We start from the raw sequence: 23192 nt of genomic DNA on the forward strand, positions 1-23192 counted from the left end.
CCAAGCAGGACCGTGGTATCAGAGAAAATGTATCCGCGACAAGAATGAGACTGTACACCAGATCACAGTATTACACTTATTTATTGGTAAGGTAAAATATTAGCATACATGACACTTCATTGCGGAAAGCGGCTTAACTTAACTACCCCCGCTGTGCAACTGCCCTTTTCCCGATACAGGCAACACTTATCAACGCGTACGCTGTGCAACTGCCCTTGTCCCGATACAAGCAATACTTATCAACGTGTGGTTAATCCCACTCCCACACGACTCATACGGGGCCAGGAACAGGTGTGATGAAGCACCCACGCCAGCGAACGCGGTCTTCACCTGGGATGTTTCGTCCCCACCTGGGGTTCCTTCTGGTCTTGCTAGTTGTTGTCCTTCTCCACGGACTGCATGTCGTCCTCTCTCTGTCTACCTGCTTGTCTTCTCTCTCTCCTCTGCCTCTCCGCTTCTCACCTCACAGCCCCTGGCCCCTTTCTATATCCCCTTAGAACACAATGAGAGCAATAAATATCTTCTTAAAACAATGACATCCTGTACAGTGTACAGTGCCCCTACATGCCTACACGGTACAGTTACCACAGGACAATTTAGGACGCGTTACGGTTGACGAGCTGGGACCGATTGCATTGTTACGTTTCCTGTCCCGACGCCATCCATCCTGCTACATTGACAACCCACTACCCCACCAAATACCACCTGCTGAGTGGGAGCTTATAGCAACCCATTAACCTCTCAAGTCCCACAGTCTTTTCCTACAATACACTCCACCCCTCGGTACCAACTCGTCAACGGCGGCGAGGGGTTACACAGCGTTGAATAACCTGCTTAATCACAAAAACACATAAAGCCACAAAAATTATGAACAGAATAACAAACACAAACCATTGTACCAATTACAAGTTAACCGGTCAACCCTCCATCCACTCGCATGACACATGCAGCTATCACCGACGGGTAAGTGTAGCTGGTCGGTGCCATCGTCACAAGACCAGATACGAGAGCTGGTACTGGATCCGAGAAGAAGGAGGGTCAGCAGGCCGTACAAGAGCATCATCAAAATCCTGAAAACAGACAATCATTCGCGTTTAGTCAGGCTTCTGTATTTAAACATTCCACCCGATCATGCCCTTCCACAGCCACCCAACGGGTGTTCCCCTGGGCCACAGCAATTATCTCCCCCGGGAGGCGTTCACATGTAGGATAACGGACCCATACCTGTTGTCCTACAACAGACACCATTTTTTCTTCCTCGTCTTCCTCAATGTCAATGCCAGCCTGGTTACCATCAGGGGGAAGCAGGCGCTCCAACGGGGTGCCCCCCTTCCCCACCCGCTGGTTTAACCGGTCTACTGCTTGTTGCAGCACAATACACCAGCCCTTAAGTGTATGGCTGGGAGTCAACAACCGGATCTGCTCCTTTAGCAGTCCGTTCATCCTCTCCACTAGTCCTGAGGCTTGTGGATAATAAGGTATGTGAAACACCCAGTATACCCCATGGGCTACTGCCCAGTCGGCTACTTGTCCTCCGGTGAAATGGGACCCATTATCTGATTGTATTTCTTCCGGGATACCGTAGTGGGATATCAAGTAGTCAAGTCCGGCTACGGTAGAATCTTGATCCGCTCTGGCACTGGGGCGGGCCAACACCACCCCTGAATATGTGTCTACCATGACCAAACAATACTTCTTCCCCCGACATTCAGGCATGGGGCCAATATAATCCACTTGCCATACCCGGGCGGGGGCTTTCCCACGTTTTATTGCAGCAGGAGGGCCTTGCATCACCCGACGGGGTTTTACCTCCTGGCAGGTAGGACAAGTGTGCACCAGCTCCTTTACCGTGTCACCTGTTAGAGCAATCCCATGCCGCTGAGCCCACTCCCGAGTACCCTTTTCTCCCCTATGTCCACTCTGTTCGTGAGCCCAGCGACCCAGAGCCAGCACGTCCATCTTTCGGATCGCGGCTAACATGTCTACATGCTCATTATGAGTTGCCGTTTCAGTGGGCCGCTTATCGTGGGCATCCACATGCCATACTGTTATGGTCCGTGTCAGCGCAGCTGCCCACAACTTCTTCCATAACTCCTGTCCCCATATGGGCTTACCGTGCACTGTCCAGCCGTTCCGTTCCCAATCAGGCATCCACACGGTCAGTCCATTTGCTACGGCCCACGAATCTGTATATAAATACACAGCAGTGTCCACAGCACTAGGACCCATAGCATCAGATTCTACATTACTGTGATCCAGGGGCAAAGTGACTGCCACCAACTCAGCGAGCTGACTGGAGCCGGCCATACCCTCTTCAGTAAGCTCGGTCCCAGAACTAGGATGATAAGCGGCAGCTCGCCATCGCGGCACGCCGGACACCCATTTACTTGATCCGTCGGTGAACCAAGCATGTTTCTTTTCTTCGTCGGTTAGCTCTTCAAAGGGCCGCCCCCACTTCACGGGTGAGGTAGGTAATACATCGGTCTTCTCAGCAGCTGGTTTCGGTTCCAACGGCTGCTCGGCTACCAGCTCGTGTATGCGACTCACTCCGTCAGGTCCCTTGGTAGCTCGATCTTGAATGTACCACTTCCACTTAACGATGGAGGACAGTTGGGCTCGCCCTTGCTTTAAGTTAGCGGAGTCCGATAGGATCCAGTTCATAATGGGGAGGCTAGGTCGAAGAACAATAGGTGCATCTCCAGTCATCCGCTCCGTTTCAATCAGCGCCCAGTAACAGGCCAGGAGTTGTCGCTCAAAAGCGGTGTACCATGTTGCAGCATCTGGCATCTTCCTTGACCAAAAGCCCAGAGGAACTCGCCGTCCTGCTTGTTTTTGCCACATGCTCCAGTGAGCCGCATCCACATCGGCGGTTACCTGCAGTTCAAACGGCACACCAGGTACCCTTGGAGACAAAGGCAGCGCTTGTTGTACAGCTAGCTTAGCATCTTCAAACGACTTCTGTTGTTCTTCGCCCCACTCAAAGGGGGCCTTTTTCCGGGTGACCACATAGAGAGGGCGCAGGAGGCCGGACAGGTGCGGAATATGCCTCCGCCAGTAACCTAGTAACCCAAGGAATCGTTGCGTGTCTGTCTTGTTAGAGGGGGTGGCAATATTAATTATTTTCTGCCGCACCTTTTCCGGAATGACTTGCTCTCCCGCATGCCACTGAATGCCCAGGAACACTACTGACTGACTTAGATAGATAGATAGATAGATACTTTATTCATCCCCAAGGGGAAATTCAATGTTCCTCCAGTATGATATCACATAAACACAAGACAGACCAAGACTAACTGACCAAAAAACCACATAATTATAACATACAGTTACAACAGTGCAAAGCAATACCATAATTTGATAAGAGCAGACCATGGGCACGGTAAAAAAAAAAGTCTCAAAGTCCCAGATAGCCCATCATCTCACGCAGATGGCAGAAGGAAGAAACCTCCAACGTGGCAAAACTTCCCGATACAGCCTCTGGAAGCACCCGAGCACAGCCAACTGTGAGTCCGTCCGAAAACTTCCGACAACTTCGTGCCTCCGACCAGCCCTCCGACACCGAGCACCGAGCACCATCTCTGCCGAGTGCTTCAACCCCGGCTCCGGCCACCAAGCAACAGGCAAAGCCGAGGATTCGGGGCCTTCCTCTCTGGAGATCTCTCCGATCGCTCAGTAGCAGCGTCAGCAGCACAGGCATGTCAGAAGTTTCGCCAGATGTTCCTCCGTGCTTCACACATCCGTCTCAATCAAATCAGGATTGTGCACGGCCCCTACTTACAGATAACGGATATTCCTTACTGGAGTGGCCGCTGCGCCCTGCGTCGTCGCGCCGCCATCTTGATGAATGGGACTTGGTCCCTGGACTTTAGCGGGGTTAACTGCCCAGCCCCGTTGTGTGAGGTATGCGGTTAGGGATCCCAGGGCCTCTTGTACTGTGTCCATATCACAACCCTGAACCATAATGTCATCAATATAATGGTGTATAATAATACTAGGTATGGTGGTAAATTCTGCCAGGTCTCGAGCTATCAATCCATGGCATACGGTGGGAGAGTGGAGATAACCCTGAGGTAATCGGGTAAATGTATACTGTCGCCCCTTCCAAATGAAGGCAAATTGATCCTGCGATTCGGTGCTAATAGGAATACTAAAGAAGGCATTGGCCAGGTCAATCACAGCATACCAACTCCCGTTCTCCTGCGCGGCGATATTTTCAATAATAGTTACTATGTCCGGAACGGCCGCCGCCAATGGGGGAGCCGCTCTATTCAGCCGGCGGTAATCGACCGTCATTCGCCACGAGCCGTCTGGCTTCTGTACTGGCCATATTGGGCTATTAAACGGGGAAGTGGCTGGTCGCACAATGCCTTCCTGGACCAAAGCCTGTACCGTCTCGGTTATGGCATCATGCCCCCCAGGAATGCGGTATTGGGGAACGCTGACCGGAGAGAGAGGAGCGGGGATGTGGACCGGTTCCCACCTTGCCTTTCCCACAATTACTCTGGTAGCCCTTATCCCAAAAGTGAACGCGCCCCTTGTGGTTTGTAACTGTAACCCTCTTAAGATGTTCATACCCAGTATACATTCTTCAGTGGGAGCCACCAGTACCCGCCGCACCACCGGGGTATGATTGCCAATAGTGAGGCGGACCGAAATCCCTCGGGCCCTCGTCAGAGCTCTTCCCATACCCTCAATGTGGTACGGTGGTCCTTTCCACTTATCTGGATTGCCCGGTATTACCGTATGTTCAGCCCCAGTATCAACCAAGGCTAGATGGCGCTGGTCATTCCCCTTTCCCCAGTGGACTATTACAGGTATATAAGGCCTGGGGTCACCCTTTATCCACTCTGTGGTGATGTGATACACCAGGGCGACCCCGCCAACCTCCTATTCTTTACATGGCACTGGTGCCTTCCATTTAGCCGCCTCCTCCTGCAACGTTTTACGCACCAGCTGTTGCACATCGTCCAAGCTGGGATAAAGGGAAGGGGACGACTTGCTCACATCATTACTCTTCAGACCCGGTCCTCCCTCCACCTTTCCCTTCACTTTGGTCTTATACAATGCATGCAGGACAGAGGTGGGCTTACCATCTATTTCTTCCTTACGGACACCTGCCTGCAACAGTGAAAGGAACAGTTCTCGCCTACTCGGTCCTGGCGGTCCCTCTTTCTTCTGCCGATCCGTAGACACGGGCCGAGCCCGGCTACGGGGGGTGGCTATTTCAGACAAGGTCTGCAGGGCCCCTATAACACGGGCGATAGGGCTCCTGATCAAGGGTCCCGTTATTGATAACACAACTCCTCGTAATGCGGGAGCCGCTGAGCGGACCAGGCGGGTCTGCATACCAGCGGTGAAGAGTTCATCCTCTGGCCCTCCCCCATGGGCCCACTGGCCCAGCCGATGGGCATATAGGGCAGCCGCCAGGGCTTGCTGCCGCAGCACCTGTGCTCCTTCCTCCCCCGTCTCCCAATCCGCAACTTTATGGTCCCAATCCATAGCGGAAGGGAAGACTCTATGGGCGGCTGCAGTAATCGTATAGAACAAATAATCAGTGTCGACGCTCCGACCCCGCAACTCTTGATTAAGGCGAGGGTCTGTGGCTAACGTCCCCATACCTACCAACTCCTCCGGGGTTAGATAGATATGCCCCCCTCCTTCTTCCCATATCCGTAATAACCAAGCCGCCAAAGGTTCCGATGTTTTCTGCCGGAACCTCTGGCCCATCCCGGACAATTCCTTCATGGTGTAATCCTTATATTGTACCTGCCTTCGACCCGCGTTTGGGGCCTCCCCCGGTCTTACCCGCGCATCGCCCTCGGCCTGAGCATAGTCCGTATCAAAATCGTTTCCCTCCGCCTCACCCTGGGGGATAGGATAAGTATACGTGGTGACCATTGCCGGCCGGGCTTGGGCTTGGGCGGTATCCTCTCCCGGGCCAGGGCCCGGGAACGGTGGGTAAGATGGTTGGTCCGGATATCGGTCGTCATCATCATACCAGATATCACCATCCCAGGTATCAATGTCATCCCCTTTTACTAACATTGCCCTTACTCGGGCGGGATCCGGGGACATAGATCCCTTTTGCTTATACAACTGGTGTTTCAATTGGAGGGCCCTACTTGCCAATTTGACCCCCGTTTCTTCCAGCTCAGAAGCCCGATTTTGACTGGTGCGCACTACTTCGCCCATCATAGCACACCTCTGTTGCATGGCTTCAACTTCCTCCCTTAATTCACCCAATTCCTTCTTCTTAGCAGATAGCACTCCTGATTGATGCCTCAGGGCTGTGGCCAGCAGCCAAAAAGCATCCGTCAGGGACCCCTTTTGCTTCGGAAAATTCAGCTCTCGCAATAACCGTGCCACACTTTCCCCGATAGGGGTTTCCCGTGGTAGCAGGCGATCCTCCCAGCTGAGAGGAGAGCCCAACTGGGACAATGTATTTGCCAGCATCCCGAACCCGGCCGAATTATCCGTCCAGCCGGGAATAAGGAACTGTTCGGGAGTGGCCTCCTTCTTGCGGCGGAACAAATTCATCCTGATACCCTGCTCGCAGCGCCAATTGTTATGGACGGAAAGTTATCCGACCAAGCAGGACCGTGGTATCAGAGAAAATGTATCCGCGACAAGAATGAGACTGTACACCAGATCACAGTATTACACTTATTTATTGGTAAGGTAAAATATTAGCATACATGACACTTCATTGCGGAAAGCGGCTTAACTTAACTACCCACGCTGTGCAACTGCCCTTTTCCCGATACAGGCAACACTTATCAACGCGTATGCTGTGCAACTGCCCTTGTCCCGATACAAGCAATACTTATCAACGTGTGGTTAATCCCACTCCCACACGACTCATACGGGGCCAGGAACAGGTGTGATGAAGCACCCACGCCAGCGAACGCGGTCTTCACCTGGGATGTTTCGTCCCCACCTGGGGTTCCTTCTGGTCTTGCTAGTTGTTGTCCTTCTCCACGGACTGCATGTCGTCCTCTCTCTGTCTACCTGCTTGTCTTCTCTCTCTCCTCTGCCTCTCCGCTTCTCACCTCACAGCCCCTGGCCCCTTTCTATATCCCCTTAGAACACAATGAGAGCAATAAATATCTTCTTAAAACAATGACATCCTGTACAGTGTACAGTGCCCCTACATGCCTACACGGTACAGTTACCACAGGACAATTTAGGACGCGTTACGGTTGACGAGCTGGGACCGATTGCATTGTTACGTTTCCTGTCCCGACGCCATCCATCCTGCTACATTGACAACCCACTACCCCACCAAATACCACCTGCTGAGTGGGAGCTTATAGCAACCCATTAACCTCTCAAGTCCCACAGTCTTTTCCTACAATACAAACAGCTCTGGTATTCCTCCTAACCATAACAAATGCATTCCCTGTGCCTATGTCATCAAAAGCATATGAAGTTTTGAAGGGAAAACAAAATGCAATCTATCATCATTCAGGTGAGCTTTCAGTTTTGCAACCATGTTTTTTCTTTATTGAACATCAAAACATCCTCCGAATTCTTCACATACAATCACAGTAATATTGGGTTCATATTAATCATTACTTCTCAATTCAATCCTACTACAAACTGCAGAGAGTTGTGAACACAGCTTTGTACATTGAAAAACCAAGCTCCCTCCAAGGACTTCGTCTACACTTCTGACTGCCTTGAAAAACATAGAACATAGATCAGTACAGTACAGAACAGGCCCTTTGGACCACAATCTTGTGCTGACCTTTTAACCTACACCAAAATCAAACTAAACACTTCCTTCCCACATAAACCTCCATTGTTCTTTCATCCACGTACCTACTTAAGAGTGTCCTATATGTTCTAACGTATCTGCCTCAACCACCATCTCCAGCAGTGTGTTCCACACACCTCTGACATCCACCTGATATTTTTCTCCAATCACCTTATAATTATGCCCTCTCTTATTAGCCATTGCCACCCTGGGAAAAAGGTGCTGGCTAGCCATTCTATCTCTATGTCTTATCATTCTGTACACCTCTATGTAGTCTCCTCTCATCCTCATCTACTCAAAAACAAAAAGCTCTAGCTTGCTCAACTGTTCCTCATAAGACATGCTCTCTAAACGTGGACAATGACAGGCTATTAGTGATGTTAACTCTTAGGAATTTGAAAATCTAACTCTCGGCATCAGCACCTTAAATGTAGACAGGAGCATGTACACTGTCCTTCTTCCCCCCACCCTTAGTGAATTTAATGTCCAACTACTTTGTTTTGCTGGTATTGAGGGAAAGCTTGTTGTCATGACACCGCATTATTAGGCCATCTATCTCCCTCCTGTATTCTGACTCAATGTTATTTGCAATATAGTCCACTACAGTGGCATCATTGCCAGCATATTGATGGGAATATTCTGGGCTCCAATTTCCTCCACTTACAATTCTACTGTATGTAGCCATAATTTACCCCTAACCTCCTTCTTTTTCTCAGCCAACCAACCCTCCATACTACTCCCTGTCTTCCATTACTGTATGTCTGTCTATCATCAGTTACTACACGTGGTCTTTTGAAAAACTTTCTGAAAGTCTATAGAAAATACATTCACTGTATTTCCCCTGTCTGCACCCTCTCTAATTATCTCAAGAAATTCACGAGATTTGTCAAAGGCTTTATGTTATCATTTATATTGACATTTTAATACATGTTACAATTTTCATTTTTTTCTCATTTTTAAGGATTCTATTATTTTCCCTGAAATCAATACTTAACTGACGAGTCTATAATTCCCTGGACATGTTCTGTCACCTTCCTTAAATGCAGGTATTTGCTTACCTCATTGTCAGTCTTTTGTGTTTTCATAATCTTTCTAATATGGTATTCACTAGGTGATGTTGTGTCTCACTATTTCTTCCTTAGATTTGCAGAGAAAATCCATCCTGATCGAGGATTTCTATGATGATTGATTTATTTAATATTTCTCTTCCTTTTAATTTTAAATACAGTTCCATCATTTCTAATCTCATCTTCAAAAGTCATGGCCAGCTGACCCTGGTAAAGTAATAATTTAATATGTTTGTCATTCCTTGACACTGCCTGTCAATTTAGTCTTTCCATTCAATTGCTGAGGATTCAGAAGATGTTATTTTTATCCATTTATGTTCTTGCTGAATTTTTTTACTATTTCATATGTCATGTTAATTTAATTTCATAAATTCTCATTGCCTTTTTGATGCTGATCTTTCAATTTTTTTCATTTTTTCGCATTGTCTATTTACTTCACTTTCAGCTCTATGGCTACCTTCATTTTTCTTCCTATCCATCCTTCTTTTTTCCAGATCCTCATTAGTACTTTGGTTACTCTAAATTTTGCAACTGTTTTTATTTGATATTTCCATTGTTAATTTTTTTTTAATTTTCTCATACTTTTATTTTTCCTCTAATTCTACTGTCATTATCCCCCCCCCAAGAAAAGTCTTAGTTCTTATTCTAGTCATCATTAAACTTGTTCTTCATAATATCATTTAATTGCATACGTCTCTACCACATAAATAGAGACCATATTGGCCCAGCTTCTCATTCAACTGTATACTAGGGCCAAATTACAGTCACCAATTCTGTTATGGTTATTAGATTTATTGAATATGCCTGCAAGAAAATAAATCTCAGGGTTGTATATGGTGACATATATGTATTTTGATAATAAATTTTCTTTGAACTTTGGAGGAATAGAACTTCAAGTACTGTATCTCCTACACAATGTTAACAGTAAGTAGATGGTATGGTCAGGATAGTGAGGATCTTTGATGATAGTTGTTTCTTTCTTGAGCCAGTGACTCAGGTCAATAGTTTTAGTGGTGGGACAGGATATTCCAATGATGTATTGGACTGCTCATGTTCCGGCACATTCAAATTGCCATACCAGACCATGATGCGACTAGTCAGGATATTTTTAACAGTAGAACATTGGAAGTTTATTTTGGTTCAGCAATGGACCCAAGAGTTGAATATCAAAGATGAGGTGAGAGTAACTACCCTTGACATCAAAGTAGTATGTGATAGGGGTATGGCATCAAGGAACTCTGGGTGAAATGTTCAACCTTTTGATGTGGGACTTCAAGTGTCGGTACATCCTGCTCAATTGTAGCTTTGAAAAGATAGCATGGACCAGGGCGATGTGGACCTTTGATTATAGATATTGCCTTTTTGAAGCAGAACCTCACATAGATACTTGAGGATGGATTTAATCCAGGTCACTGTAGATCTCAGTCAGCAGCTCTACCAGCAGAGACATATGCTACATGCAGTGTTTCATTGAGTAGACATTTCCATCTAGATTCAAAAATTTCCATTCTTTATTAGAAGTGTAAGTATAGAAGAGAATGGAATACTTATTGCAATTTAGAAAGTTCCCTGGAGGGGCAGGAAAAATGATAAACAGAGAAGGAGAAGTTTTGGCTTTGCTGGTGCTGGATTAGGATTTGGCTCACATATGGATACCTGGGATCACCTCAAAATTAAAAAAAAACACATTATAGAGTCATAGGGTGTGTTGTTTCTTCATTGAAATGTTCCCACAACCAATGAGCTCACTTTCCAGGACCCTTCATCTCATACTCTCTATATTTATTGTTTTTCTCATTTATATTATTATTTATTCTTCTTCTTTTTGTATTTGCATTGTTTCGTGTCTTCTGTACTCCTGTTGAATGCCCTAGATGGATGGTCATCCACTGATTCTGTTATGAATATTATTCTATTTTGGATGTATTGAGTCTGCACACAATAAAAATTAATCTCAGGGTTGCATATGATGACATATGTGTACTTTGTTCTTTACTTTGAACTTTGAACATCATCTTCAGTACTGTTCTTAAATTTGCATAATTCATTTAGCAGTTACTAGTTGGAATATGGACAAAGTGTTCCTGATAAATGTCAACAGTTTCAGGGCAAACTGCCACTATTTACCCCTGTTAAATCAGAATTATCAGCATGAGAGTATCAAAAAGGGAAAATTCCAAACTTGTTAACAGGCACTAGCCAGCAGTGTATTCTGTCATTGATCTAGTTTTGGAAGCCGCTGGAAGTGATTCCTCAGCATTTGGGTATCAACTCAGGGATCCTGCATTATGTTAGACCTGGAATAAGCTTTGGACTCACTCCATTTGTCAGAGCGTAAGGAAAAAATAAGGTAAATTACATTCACCAAAAAAAAGTTTGATTTAAAACTTCTAATGATTTAACAATGTCTTGAAAGGCATTCCATAAAGCATTAAAATAGAATCAGACAACACCACACACAAAATGCTGGTGGAACGCAGCAGGTCAGGCAGCATCTATAGAGAGAAGCGCTGTCGACGTTTCTCGGCCTGAAACGTCGACAGCGCTTCTCCCTATAGATGCTGCCTGGCCTGCTGTGTTCCACCAGCATTTTGTGTGTGGTCTTGTTTGAATTTCCAGCATCTGCAGATTTCCTCGTGTTTGCTCTTAAAATAGAATCAGGTCTGTTATCATTGATGTCTGTTTTAGGTTTATTGTTTTGCAGTAGTGATACAGTGTAAGGCATAGAAATTGCCATAAATTACAATAAATATATAAATAAACTAACAATTAGCACATATTGTGCATTTTAAATGGTTTATATATTTTTAATAGTGCTTGAACGCTTTCAGTTTGAGGAATTCACAAATGTGTGTTGAAGATTAGACAGACGTTAGATGCAAATGTTAGAGACAGATTTCAGCCTTCCAAACCAAGTTCAACACTTCACTAGTTAATACACCCAACACTGGTATTACAGATTTCCTCTATCTATTCCAAGTTTGTTATAGAATTTCATATACGATGTTTGCACCTCCTCTGGACTTTCTGTTCTATCAGTGATTTTTGTTATCTAACTTCTTCTGCTTTCCACCTATTGTTTGGTCCACTACTGTATCCAGAGATACCGGCCACGTGACAGATGCACTGCCACCTGGCTGGTCGGAGGACACACCACATGCCAATCAACATTTGGTCCCTCCCAACTAATCAATGCACACCTAAATTATTGGTCACCTTAATTGGATTATCTCGCCCAGCCCCATGCTTTAAAAGGTGAGACTTGCCCTTGGCTAGCCCTCTCTTACAGACCACCACATTGGAGGTAAGTGCATTGATTTATGTTTGGGAAGGTCTATCGTTTGTCCTGGTAAGAGAGCCGCAGCTATCCAAGGTCAAGGGGGATAGCTGTTGTAGTGCTTTTCCCTTGTTCTTTGTTTGTGTAACCGTACCCTGTCCCCACACCGCTTCCTGTGTATTGTAGTTGCTTGTGTTGACCTGACTTCCCCTTGTAAATAAATTCCTTATTATTAAAACTGTGTGTGTCCAGGCCTCTGCTGTTGAGACTCAAAGAACCAGTTATTTGTGTGTCCAGGCCTCTGCTGTTGAGACTCAAAGAACCAGTTATTTTCCATCACAACAACTACCCACTATCAGAGCATCTTAAAACCAGCTTTATTCCCTATTTAGATTAAAGATGTTGACCAGAATTATTAATTCAATTTCTCATTTCACAGATGTTGTGCAATTTACTGAATATTTCCAGCTAATTTTGTTTACACCAGATTTCTGGAAGTTACTTGTTTTTATATTCTAAAAGATGATAAAGCAGAGATGGACCCTCAAGGGTACAGCAGAAGGATTCTCAGTAGAGCCATGGGTCAAGGTTTTTCATGTCCGGTTGCTCATATCCCTACCAAATGGATACAGGATAGTTTTAGGTTTACAGTTCTGATTCAGGTAAGTAGAAATGAATCCAGGCAGTGAGTGGAAATTCAGGTTTTCTTTTTTCAGAATCAAGTTTAAGTTATTAAGTTACCACACTATTATCAAAGGTATATGTTTGATGCTTTGCTAATCATTTTTCCCTGCTGATATTTCCTGCTGTATATTCCCAAATAATTGAGTTATATTTGGAATGTGTTAATGTAATCCTTAAGTAAATAAAGTTTGTCCCATCTTATTAACCTTGAATAGACTGCTGGGACGTATCTTTATTGCTTTTGCAAATGTTGTAATCATTACAACATTACTTGCTTAAGGATAGTGGTTATTTTAGCTTTGAATAATGACAAGATCATGCTATAATACAGAGTTCCCTGTTAAAAAAAGACTGATATAGTTTTAATTAAGGATTGGCTGATCATGAATCAAGCAAGTAGGATGTAGCTGATACAGTACTTGGAGCATTTAACAGCTCGTTTTGTGTAAGGGAGATCTTCAAACCAATTTGATTCCATCCTTTTAGGAAATCAATCCAATCAGCTTTTCTTTTAGTTAGTTCACTGCCCTCAGTTAACCAAGGCAATCATCTAAATTAGGCAAATGACACATACAAATTGTAAGCATGATAAGTGTCAGTTAGAAAAAGGGTCAAATTTAATGCATAAATTGAACTGACCTCAGCATACAAGTGCCTGTGATTGAAACTGACCTGTGTCCCCACTGCTTCCTTTTATTGTTACCGGTATGAACAACTGATGGAAACAGCAGTCTTCATTCAGTTGCTCTTAAATGACTGCAAATTATGGATGATAAACCTCATAGAGTTGGTCCTGTAGAAAACAACATGGTTTGTTAAGTCCTGTGAGTTGGGAAAGTTGCTATACACTCTCCTCTGAACTACCAGCCATCTCCACCTTAATTCTCTACTGATTCTATTTTCTTTGGCTCAAAAACTAAAAAAACGTTATCTTCTGTATTTCCTGAATGTCTTAAACTTCCAATACAACTGAAACATCAACCTAAAAGATTGAGAAACATCCTTCTCCCATTCAAGATTCAAGTTTAATTATCACAAGTAATTGAAATGTATTGTTTCAAAATTCAACAGGCAACAAACTGTGCAAATGAAAATATAAATAAGCAGTAATAAAAACAAGAATATTAAATAATAAGATAAAGAGTCCTTAAAGTGAGATAATCAGTTCTGAGAACATTTCAATGATGGGGCAAGTGTATATAGTTATCTCTTTTTATTCAAGGGCCTAATGGTTGAGGGGTATTAAGAATATTTGAACCTGGGGGAGCGAGTCCTGAGGCTCTTGAACCTTTTACTTGATGGCATCAGCAAGAAAAGAGCATATCCTAGGTAGTGATGGTCTCTGATGATGGATGCTGCATTCCTACAACCTCGTTTCATGTAGATGTGTTCAATTCTGGTCAGCTCATTATAGGAAGGATGTGGAAGCTATGGAGAGGGTACAGAGGAGATTTACCAGGAGGTTGCCTGGCTTGGTGAACTAGTCATATGAAGCATGGTTAGCAGAGCTGGGACTTTTCTCTTTGGAGCGTAAAAGAATGAGAGGGGACTTGATAGAAGTTTACAAGATTATGAGAGGCATAGATAGGGTGAATAGTCAGTACCTGTTTCCCAGGGCACCAGTAGCAAACACCAGAGGGCATATGTACAAAATTAAGGGAGGGAAGTTTAGGGGAGACATCAGGGGTAAGTTTTTTACACAGAGGGTTGTGAGTGCCTGGAATGACTTGCCAAGGATGGTGGTGGAGGCTAAAACATTAGGGGTATTTAAGAACATCTTGGACAGATGCATGGATGAAAGAAAAATGGAGGGTTATGGGGTAGTGTGGGTTTAGTACTTTTTTTTAAGGATTATATGGGTCGGCACAACATAGAGGGCTGAAGGGCCTGTACTGTGCTGTAGTGTTCTATGGTTCTATCGTTCTATATGCTCAATGTTTGGGAAGGGTTAACCCATGATGTACTGGGTTGAATCCACTAAAAGTTCTAGATATCATGCCAAATCTCCACAGACTCTTAAGGAAGTAAAGTCGCTGCCCTGCTTTCTTTGCAATTTCTCTTATGTGCTCGATCCAGGACAGGTGTTCTGAAATAATACAGTCGGCCCTCCTTCTCTGCAAGTTCCACATGGGCGAATTCAACCAACCACGAATCGGGAAAACCTGGAAGTGCTCTTTCAGCTCTTGTTGTTCAAGCATTGTTCGTCTTGTGTCTCATTCATTCGCTACTTTGTTCTGTGAAAAAATGGCTCCTAAAAGGCAATTAGGTGGTCAAAGCAATTCCGCAAAGGCAAAGAGGGAGCGTAAAGTGCTATCTCTTGCTGAGAAAGTTGAAATATTAGAAGCATATCACAAAAGCATATCCTTTTATCCATGGCCAAATTATACGAGAAAACACACTTAATCTCTATGAGCACTACAGCGACAGGGTGGATGAGAGCAAGAGAAAAGAGATTAAGGCTGCTAAGGGATGGTTGGCTGACTATGTAAAGCACTACAGCCTCAAGAATGTAAAGATCACAGGAGAATTGGCATCCGCTAATGCCAAGGCCACAGCAGCATTCCCAGAGGAGCTCAAGAAACTCATAGAAGAGAAAGGCTACCTTCCAGAGCAAGTCTTCAATTGTGATGAAATGGGCTTGATCTGGAAGAAGATGTTTTTCAACAGGCGCAAGTGTTAAAGAATATGATCCTTGACAATGATCCTTCGATGGAACGAAGCCTCCAAGTCACCGGAGGGATAATGACATGCCAACAACCACTACTAGATTTGTTTGATAATGCAAAGAAAAAGAAGAGACAGCTTCCTAGAACAATGTTTCTAACTAAAGCAACAACACACACAAAATGCTGGTGGAACACAACAGGCCAAGCAGCATCTATAAGGAGAAGCACTGTTGATGTTTCGGGCCGAGACCCTTCGTCAGGACTAACTGAAAGGAAAGATAGTAAGAGATTTGAAAGTAGTGGGGAGAGGGGGAAATGCAAAATGATAGGAGAAGACCGGAGGGGGTGGGATGAAGCTAAGAGCTGGCAAGGGGATTGGTGAAAGTGATACCGAGCTGGAGAAGGGAAAGGATCATGGGACGGGATGCCTCAAGAGAAAGGGGGAGAGGGGGTAAGCACCAGAGGGAGATGGAGAACAGGCAAACAACTAAATATGTCAGGGATGGGGTAAGAAAGGGAGGGGGGGCATTAATGGAAGTTAGAGAAGTCAACGTTCATGCCATCAGGTTGGAGGCTACCCAGCCAGTATATAAGGTGTTGTTCCTCCAACCTGAGTTTGGATTCATTTTGACAGTAGCGGAGGCCATGAATAGACATATCAGAATGGGAATGGGACGCGGAATTAAAATGTGTGGCCACTGGGAGATCCTGCTTTTTTTGGCGGACCAAGCATAGGTGTTCAGCGAAACAGTCTCCCAGTCTGCGTTGGGTCTCACCAATATATAAAAGGCCACACCAGGAGCACCGGATGCAGTATACCACACCAGCCGACTCACAGGTGAAGTTTCGCCTCACCTGGAAGGACTGTCTGGGGCCCTGAATGGTGGTGAGGGAGGAAGTGTAAGGGCAGGTGTAGCACTTGTTCCGCTTACAAGGATAAGTGCCAGGAAGGAGATCGGTGGGAAGAGATGGGAGGGGGGGATGAATGGACAAGGGAGTCGTGTAGGGAGCGATCCTGCGGAAAGCAGAAAGGGGGCGGAGGGAAAGATGTGCTTGGTAGTGGGATCCCGTTGGAGGTGGCGGAAGTTACAGAGAATGAAACGTTGGACCTGGAGGCTGGTGGGGTGGTAAGTGAGGACAAGGGGAACCTTATCCCAAGTGGGGTGGAGGGCGGATGGGGTGAGGGCATATGTGTGGGAAATGGGAGAGATACGTTTGAGAGCAGAGTTGATGGTGGACGAAGGGAAGCCCCTTTGTTTAAAAAAGGAAGACATCTCCTTCGTCCTGGAATGAAAAGCCTCATCTTGAGAGCAGATGCGGCAGAGGTGGAGGAATTTTGAGAAGGAGATAGCATTTTTGCAAGAGACAGGGTGGGAAGAGCAATAGTCCAGGTAGCTGTGAGAGTCTGTAGGCTTAAAGTAGATATCAGTAGATAAGCTGTCTCCAGAGATGGAGACAGAAAGATCAAGAAAGGGGAGGGAGGTGTCGGAAATGGACCAGGTAAATTTGAGGGCAGGGTGAAAGTTGGAGGCAAAGTTAATGAAGTCGATGGGCTCAGCATGCGTGCAGGAGGCAGCACCAATGCAGTCGTTGATGTAGCAAAGGAAAAGAGGGGGACGGATACCCGTATAGACTTGGAACATGGACTGTTGCACAAAGCCAACAAAAAGGCAGGCATAACTGGGACCCATGCGGGGTTTGGGGGAAGTGGGAGCAGCCTAAGGAGAAATTATTGAGAGTAAGAACTAATTCCGCTAGACGGAGGAGAGTGGTGGTAGAGAGGAATTGGTTAGGTCTGGAATCCAAAAAGAAGCGAAGAGCTTCGAGACCATCTCGGTAGGGGATGGTGGTATATAGGGACTATCTCTTGCAAAAATGCTATCCCCTTCTCACAATTCCTCCGTCTCCACTGCAACTGCTCTCAGGATGAGGCTTTTCATTCCAGGACGAAGGAGATGTCTTTTTTAAACAAAGGGGCTTCCCTTCTTCCACCATCAACTCTGCTCTCAAATGCATCTCTCCCATTTCCCGCATGTCTGCCCTCACCCCATCCGCCCGCCACCCCACTCAGGATAGGGTTCCCTTGTCCTCACTTAACACCCCACCAGCCTCCAAGTCCAACATATAATTCTCTGTAACTTCGGTCACCTCCAACGGGATCCCACTACCAAGCACATCTTTCCCTTCCCCCCCTTCTGCTTTCCGCAGGAATCTCTCGCTATGCGACTCCCTTGTCCACTCGTCCTCCCCATCCCTTCCCACCGATCTCCCTCCTGGCACTTATCCTTGTAAGTGGAACAAGTGCTACACCTGCCCTTACACTTCCTCCCTCATCACCATTCAGGGCCCCAGACAGTCCTTCCAGGTGAGGCGACACTTCACCTGTGAGTCAGCTGGTGTGGTATACTGCGTCCGGTGCTCCTGGTGTGGTCTTTTATATATTGGTGAGACCCGATGCAGACTGGGAGACTGTTTCGCTGAATACCTACTCTCGGTCCACCAGAGAAAGCAGGATCTCCCAGTGGCCACACATTTTAATTCCACGTCCCATTCCCATTCTGATATGTCTATTCATGGCCTCCTCTACTGTCAAAATGAATCCAAACTCAGGTTGGAGGAACAACACATTATATACCAGGTGGGTAGCCTCCAACCTCATGGCATGAACATTGACTTCTCTAACTTCTGTTAATGCCCCTCCTCCCCTTCTTACCCCATCCCTGACATATTTAGTTGTTTGCCTGTTCTCCATCTCCCTCTGGTGCCTCTCCCCCCATTTCTTTCTCCCAAGGCCTCCTGTCCCATGATCCTTTCCCTTCTCCAGCTCTGTATCACTTTCGCCAATCACCTTTCCAGCTCTTAGCTTCATCCCACCCCTTCCAGTCTTCTCCTATCATTTTGCATTTCCCCCTCCCTCCACTACTTTCAAATCTCTTAGTATTTCTCCTTTCAGTTAGTCCTGACAAAGGGTCTCGGCCCGAAACGTCGACAGTGCTTCTCCTTATAGATGCTGTCTGGCCTGCTGTGTTCCACCAGCATTTTGTGTGTTGTTGTTTGAATTTCCAGCATCTGCAGATTTCCTAGTGTTTGTTCTAACTAAAGCATCTGCTATTCTGAAGTCTTGATGTTCAATGCTTGAAGATCCTCAGCCCTCAACCTCCACAGTTCCTGACTTTAGTATTATTGCACCTCCTCCAAAGGGTCCTTATTCCCTAAACAAGACAGTGTAATGACTACTGTACAGGTATTACAAGTTTTACTCATTGCTTGATCATTGTTCGTCTCGTGTCTTGTTCGTTCGCTGCTTGTGTTGTGAGTGAGAGGAACATATACAGTTTTTTTTCTTGTCAATATTCCCTAAATAAGGCAGTATAACAACTATTTACATAGCATTTACATTGTATTAGGTATTATAAGTAATCTAGAGATGTTTTAAAGTATACGGGAGGATGTGCGTAGGTTATATGCAAATACTATGCCATTTTATGAGGGAATTGTGCATCCGTGTTTTTTGGTATTCGCGGGAGGTCCCAGAACCAATCCCTCGCAGATAAGGAGGGCTGACTGTACTGCACCTGCTGAGACTGAATATTTTCATATTTGGTCAAACACCATGGAAGCAGGTCCTTCAGCCAAATGAGACCATGGAGACTGACAAGTAACCATTAAAACTGTTACGTACACGTGACACGTGACTGGGGTTGAAGCTATACTGGACTTGAGGTAATGGTCTTGTGATGGTGGAGTGATGTCATTTTCCTGCCAGTAGAGGTCATGTGACAGTTTTTTTTACAGGGTATAAAAGGAGGACCCCTCCCTGTGGGGAGGGGCAGTTCGTGGCTGGATTTGCCATGTTGACTTCATGCCACTGCATGATTTAATGTTATGACGCAGTTTAGTTGAAAGATGAAGTTTTATCTAATGCCTAAAGTTTAAAAGGTCATTGCCAGCAGTTTCTTTATAACACTGCTAGTTGAGATTCAGTGGAGAGTGAAGATCGGAGTTCGGGAGATAAAAGATCGAGGAGAATCAATTTCGACAGTGAAACAGGTTCGACCTTGTTTGATCCTTATTCGGAAGGAATTTGTTGACTGTTCTCGTGTTAATCCCTGTGAAATATCAGAAAGGATTGGGAACAGTGTTGTAAAGGAAAGGTCAGTGCCATTAAGTCGTTTCGTTTCGTAAATTCTTCGTGGGAAAAGTTCGATCTTGGGAACCGAAACAACACGACGTGAAGGAGAATTTAAATCGTCTTAAAAAGTCTCTCCCTTAAATGGACCGTGAGCATTTTGAACTTTTGGCAATACTACTTTGAAGAACTTTTTTTTTTTGCAACATCGCTTTAAGAACTGTTTAAGCTTCATTGCTTTAAGAACTGTTTAAGCTGCCACACAGCAGCTGATTTCCGGTTACGTTAGTGATTTGTTTACTTTTGGGGGGTTTGTTTTCAGTGTTTAATAAACATGTTATTTGTTATAAAAACCCCTGCCTAACTCATATTTATTGTTGCTTGAATCCGTAACAAAACATACTATGCTTTATTTTCCTATTTTCCCATCAACAGCCACCCACTCACATCATACTGCTCCATCTACAAAGGGCACTTTACTTTGTCGAATTAACCCAGTAATCTGCATGTATTTGCAACGTGGGAGGATACCAGAGTGTCAGGGGAAACCCTCGTGCTCACAGTGAAAACAAACAAACCCCACAGATGTTCAATTTCCTACAATTATAATTTTGCTTGATAAATATTTCTATAGAGATTGAAAATTTAAGCAATAAATATGATAACTGACTGGTAAAGTACAAAAATAATATTCACCAAATCAATTGATTATTTATTAATATAAACAGTGATAATCAATAATATAACATGAAGTTGTCTCATAGTCATATGCAGCATTTTAAAATTCCAATCATTAATCAGTTATGTATGCACCCATAAAACAAATGCTTAACCAAATTTGGCAGAAGAATATAATGCAGGTCTCACTTGCATTTTTTTATAATTGGAATCAACAAAAGAATTCATTGTTAGAAATTATTAAAACTATTAATTATCAAAATGAAAATTCAGAGGAATATCCGCTCTCATTTCCCAAAAGATAAATAACTCCTTAGAAACAGCCTAACAATGTTGAAGCATAATAACGTAGCGACAAATAGAATTGAAACAGATAATGCTCTTGGGCTCATTGTCTTCATTCAGACCATCTTATTTCTTTGACATAACTTGGGCAGGTTGGCCAGGAATTGCTTCAGGAATAGTTTTGCTGCTTCCTCTTGCCACCTCCAGCAACTATTAACTAGGACTGGTGGTTGGCACAGAGTCAGAGGGCCAAGTGGCCTGTTTCTATATGGTGTGACTCTGTAGCATATTAAATGCACCAGTTCTCAGATGTTTTCCCCACTTACTATCTATGCCACATGACAGTGAGTATAAAAGAAGACAACAGTGCCGATGGATGAGAGGCCGGAAAGATTAATTTTTGTAGAGCACTGGGATTTGTTCTATGAAGCTAGAAGGTCTTCCAACTTTCTCATTTGGGATTAGAGCCTAGGGGATGTAGCGCAAGTTGGGAAATTGTACCCTAAACTTGCTGAATAATAGAGAAATGACTGAGATTTGCATTTATAATTGGGTGCCTGTGACTAGTGGTGTTCCACAGGGCTCAGGAATGGGACTCTTGCTATTTGCAATATACATAAATGATTTGATTGTTGATGTAGGGAGTATGATCATAGTTTGCAGAGGACATGAACATTGGCAGAGATGTTGACAGTGTAGAGTAGACTAAAGCTACAGGTGTTGATGAAATGGGCAAACAAGTTACAGGTTGATGTATTTTGGGAGAATTAATGAGGCTAATACATATATCATGAAACTATATTACACACGGACTGACATATGATCCTGACTTTGATGTTATCTGTATGGAGTTTCATCTTCTCAGCATGAAGCTGTGGATTTTCTTTGGATTTTCCAGCTCCATCCCTCATGCTCTGGAAATGTTGATTATGAACTCTTAATTAGCAACTACAAATTGCCTTTGAACACAATGATATTGAACACATAGAGAAACAGAACACAAGAAATGCAGTATTCCTAAAGGTAAGACAAACTTCAAGATTCAGTAATTTCTCCATGAATATTTATCATGCATATCTTACAGTGCTGTTTTATTGATGTTCAGTGGTTCAGTGTCGGAATTACATTGCACAGAATAAAGCACTACAAATTGTCCCATCAGTGCTGAGTTCTCACACCTCATCTTGTGTGAAGAAAAGACTCTCACATCACAATATGCATATCTCAAGTGTCAAAATATAATAAATTTTTCCATTTGCCTCAGCATTGAGCAATCTGTTTAGTTGTTGTGATGACATTTAATAAAATGGATCTGATTAATACAGAAGGCCCAAAACAACAGGTGTACCAAAGCAACACACAAAATTATGAAGGAACTCAGCAGGTGAGGTGACATCTGTATAAAAAAAAAAGAGAGAGAAAAGAGTCGACTTTCAGGCCGAGACCCTTCATCAGGACTGGAAAAGAAGGGGAGAAGTCAGAATAAGAAGGTGAGAGGGAGGGGGAAGGACTAGCTGGAACGTGGTTCATGAATCCAGGTGGGCAGGAAACGTAAAGGGCTGGGAAGAAAGGAGTCTGATGGGAGAGGAGGGTGGACTACAGGAGAGGTGGACAAAGGAAAAGGGAGAGGGGATCCAGGGGGGAGCAATAGGCATGTGAGAAAAGTGAAGGGGCCAGTGCAATGATAGTTAATATTCTGAATAATACAGAAGGCCAAAGACAACAGGTGCACCAAAGCCCGAATTCTACTCTGTTCCTTTTACATGTATCACCATTCAAGCATTGTCATTCAATGATAACCCAGGAACTCCCTCTCTAGTGGCCATGTAGGGATACCATTGATACCCTTTTGTCATCAAGTGCTTAGAAAAATGTTTAAAATCATCCTCTCAAAGAGAAATAATTGAAGCACATTATTTGCTTTATTTAATGTCATATGAGTCAATAAAGCTGAAAACTTTGCAATCTGATGTTGCTGTCCGTACTATATGTGTGTCAAGATTAAAATGAATGAATGGGGCTTTGTGGGCTTGTAATGACCATTTCTTTTTTTTTCTTCGAACACTATCACTGAGAAACAATTCTGTGAAATCATACCCTATAATGCTTTATGGTGCTTATTAAATGAGGGATTTCAGAAAATATTCACAAAAGGAAGTCCTTTGATTTCCACATTCTATTAAAACAAACTAAAACTGTAAGCAACACAGAAAATGCTGAAGGAACTCGGCAGGACAGGTAGCATCAATGAAAGAAAGATCAATGTCCTCAAATCAAGATCCATCATCTGGACATTCCAGGTCAAAAGCCTCATTCTTGTCCATTTCTCTTCATAGATGCTGCCTATCCTGTGAGTTCCTTCAGCATTTTCTGCGTGCTCCAGATTCTAGCATTTGCAGTCCTTAGTGCTTCCATTTTAAAACCTGCTTTACATAACATCAAAGAAATGCAACCTTCAACATTCTTAAGCAATTCAGCAATCTTGTTAACCTTCAAGTTAAGTGATTTTTATTACTATTAAGTGCAGAATTATAGCAAATCTCATTATTGCTGCTGAGGTACCATGACCCTAACCAACACTCATTAGAGATATATGGGTGACAAATAATGTGAGAGATTTTATCACTTTTCCCTCTGATTACCACCCCAC

At 44.2% G+C, this 23192-nt stretch overlaps 1 protein-coding gene across 1 annotated transcript; it reads right to left on the reverse strand.

Moving 5' to 3' along the window:
- Positions 1 to 557: 557 nt before the first annotated feature.
- Positions 558 to 6537, reverse strand: LOC140720873 (uncharacterized). The gene is made up of 4 exons (XM_073035724.1): positions 4951 to 6537; positions 3958 to 4887; positions 1225 to 3189; positions 558 to 1070 (listed from the first exon to the last, which is right to left on the reverse strand). Exons 1-4 carry the CDS (start codon positions 6535 to 6537, stop codon positions 990 to 992), a joined length of 4563 nt encoding a protein of 1520 aa, XP_072891825.1. The 3' UTR covers positions 558 to 989.
- Between the last annotated feature and the right edge of the window lie 16655 nt (positions 6538 to 23192).

Source organism: Hemitrygon akajei, chromosome 2 (assembly GCF_048418815.1).
Source record: "Hemitrygon akajei chromosome 2, sHemAka1.3, whole genome shotgun sequence".
In the NCBI taxonomy this organism is placed as follows: Eukaryota; Metazoa; Chordata; class Chondrichthyes; order Myliobatiformes; family Dasyatidae; genus Hemitrygon; species Hemitrygon akajei.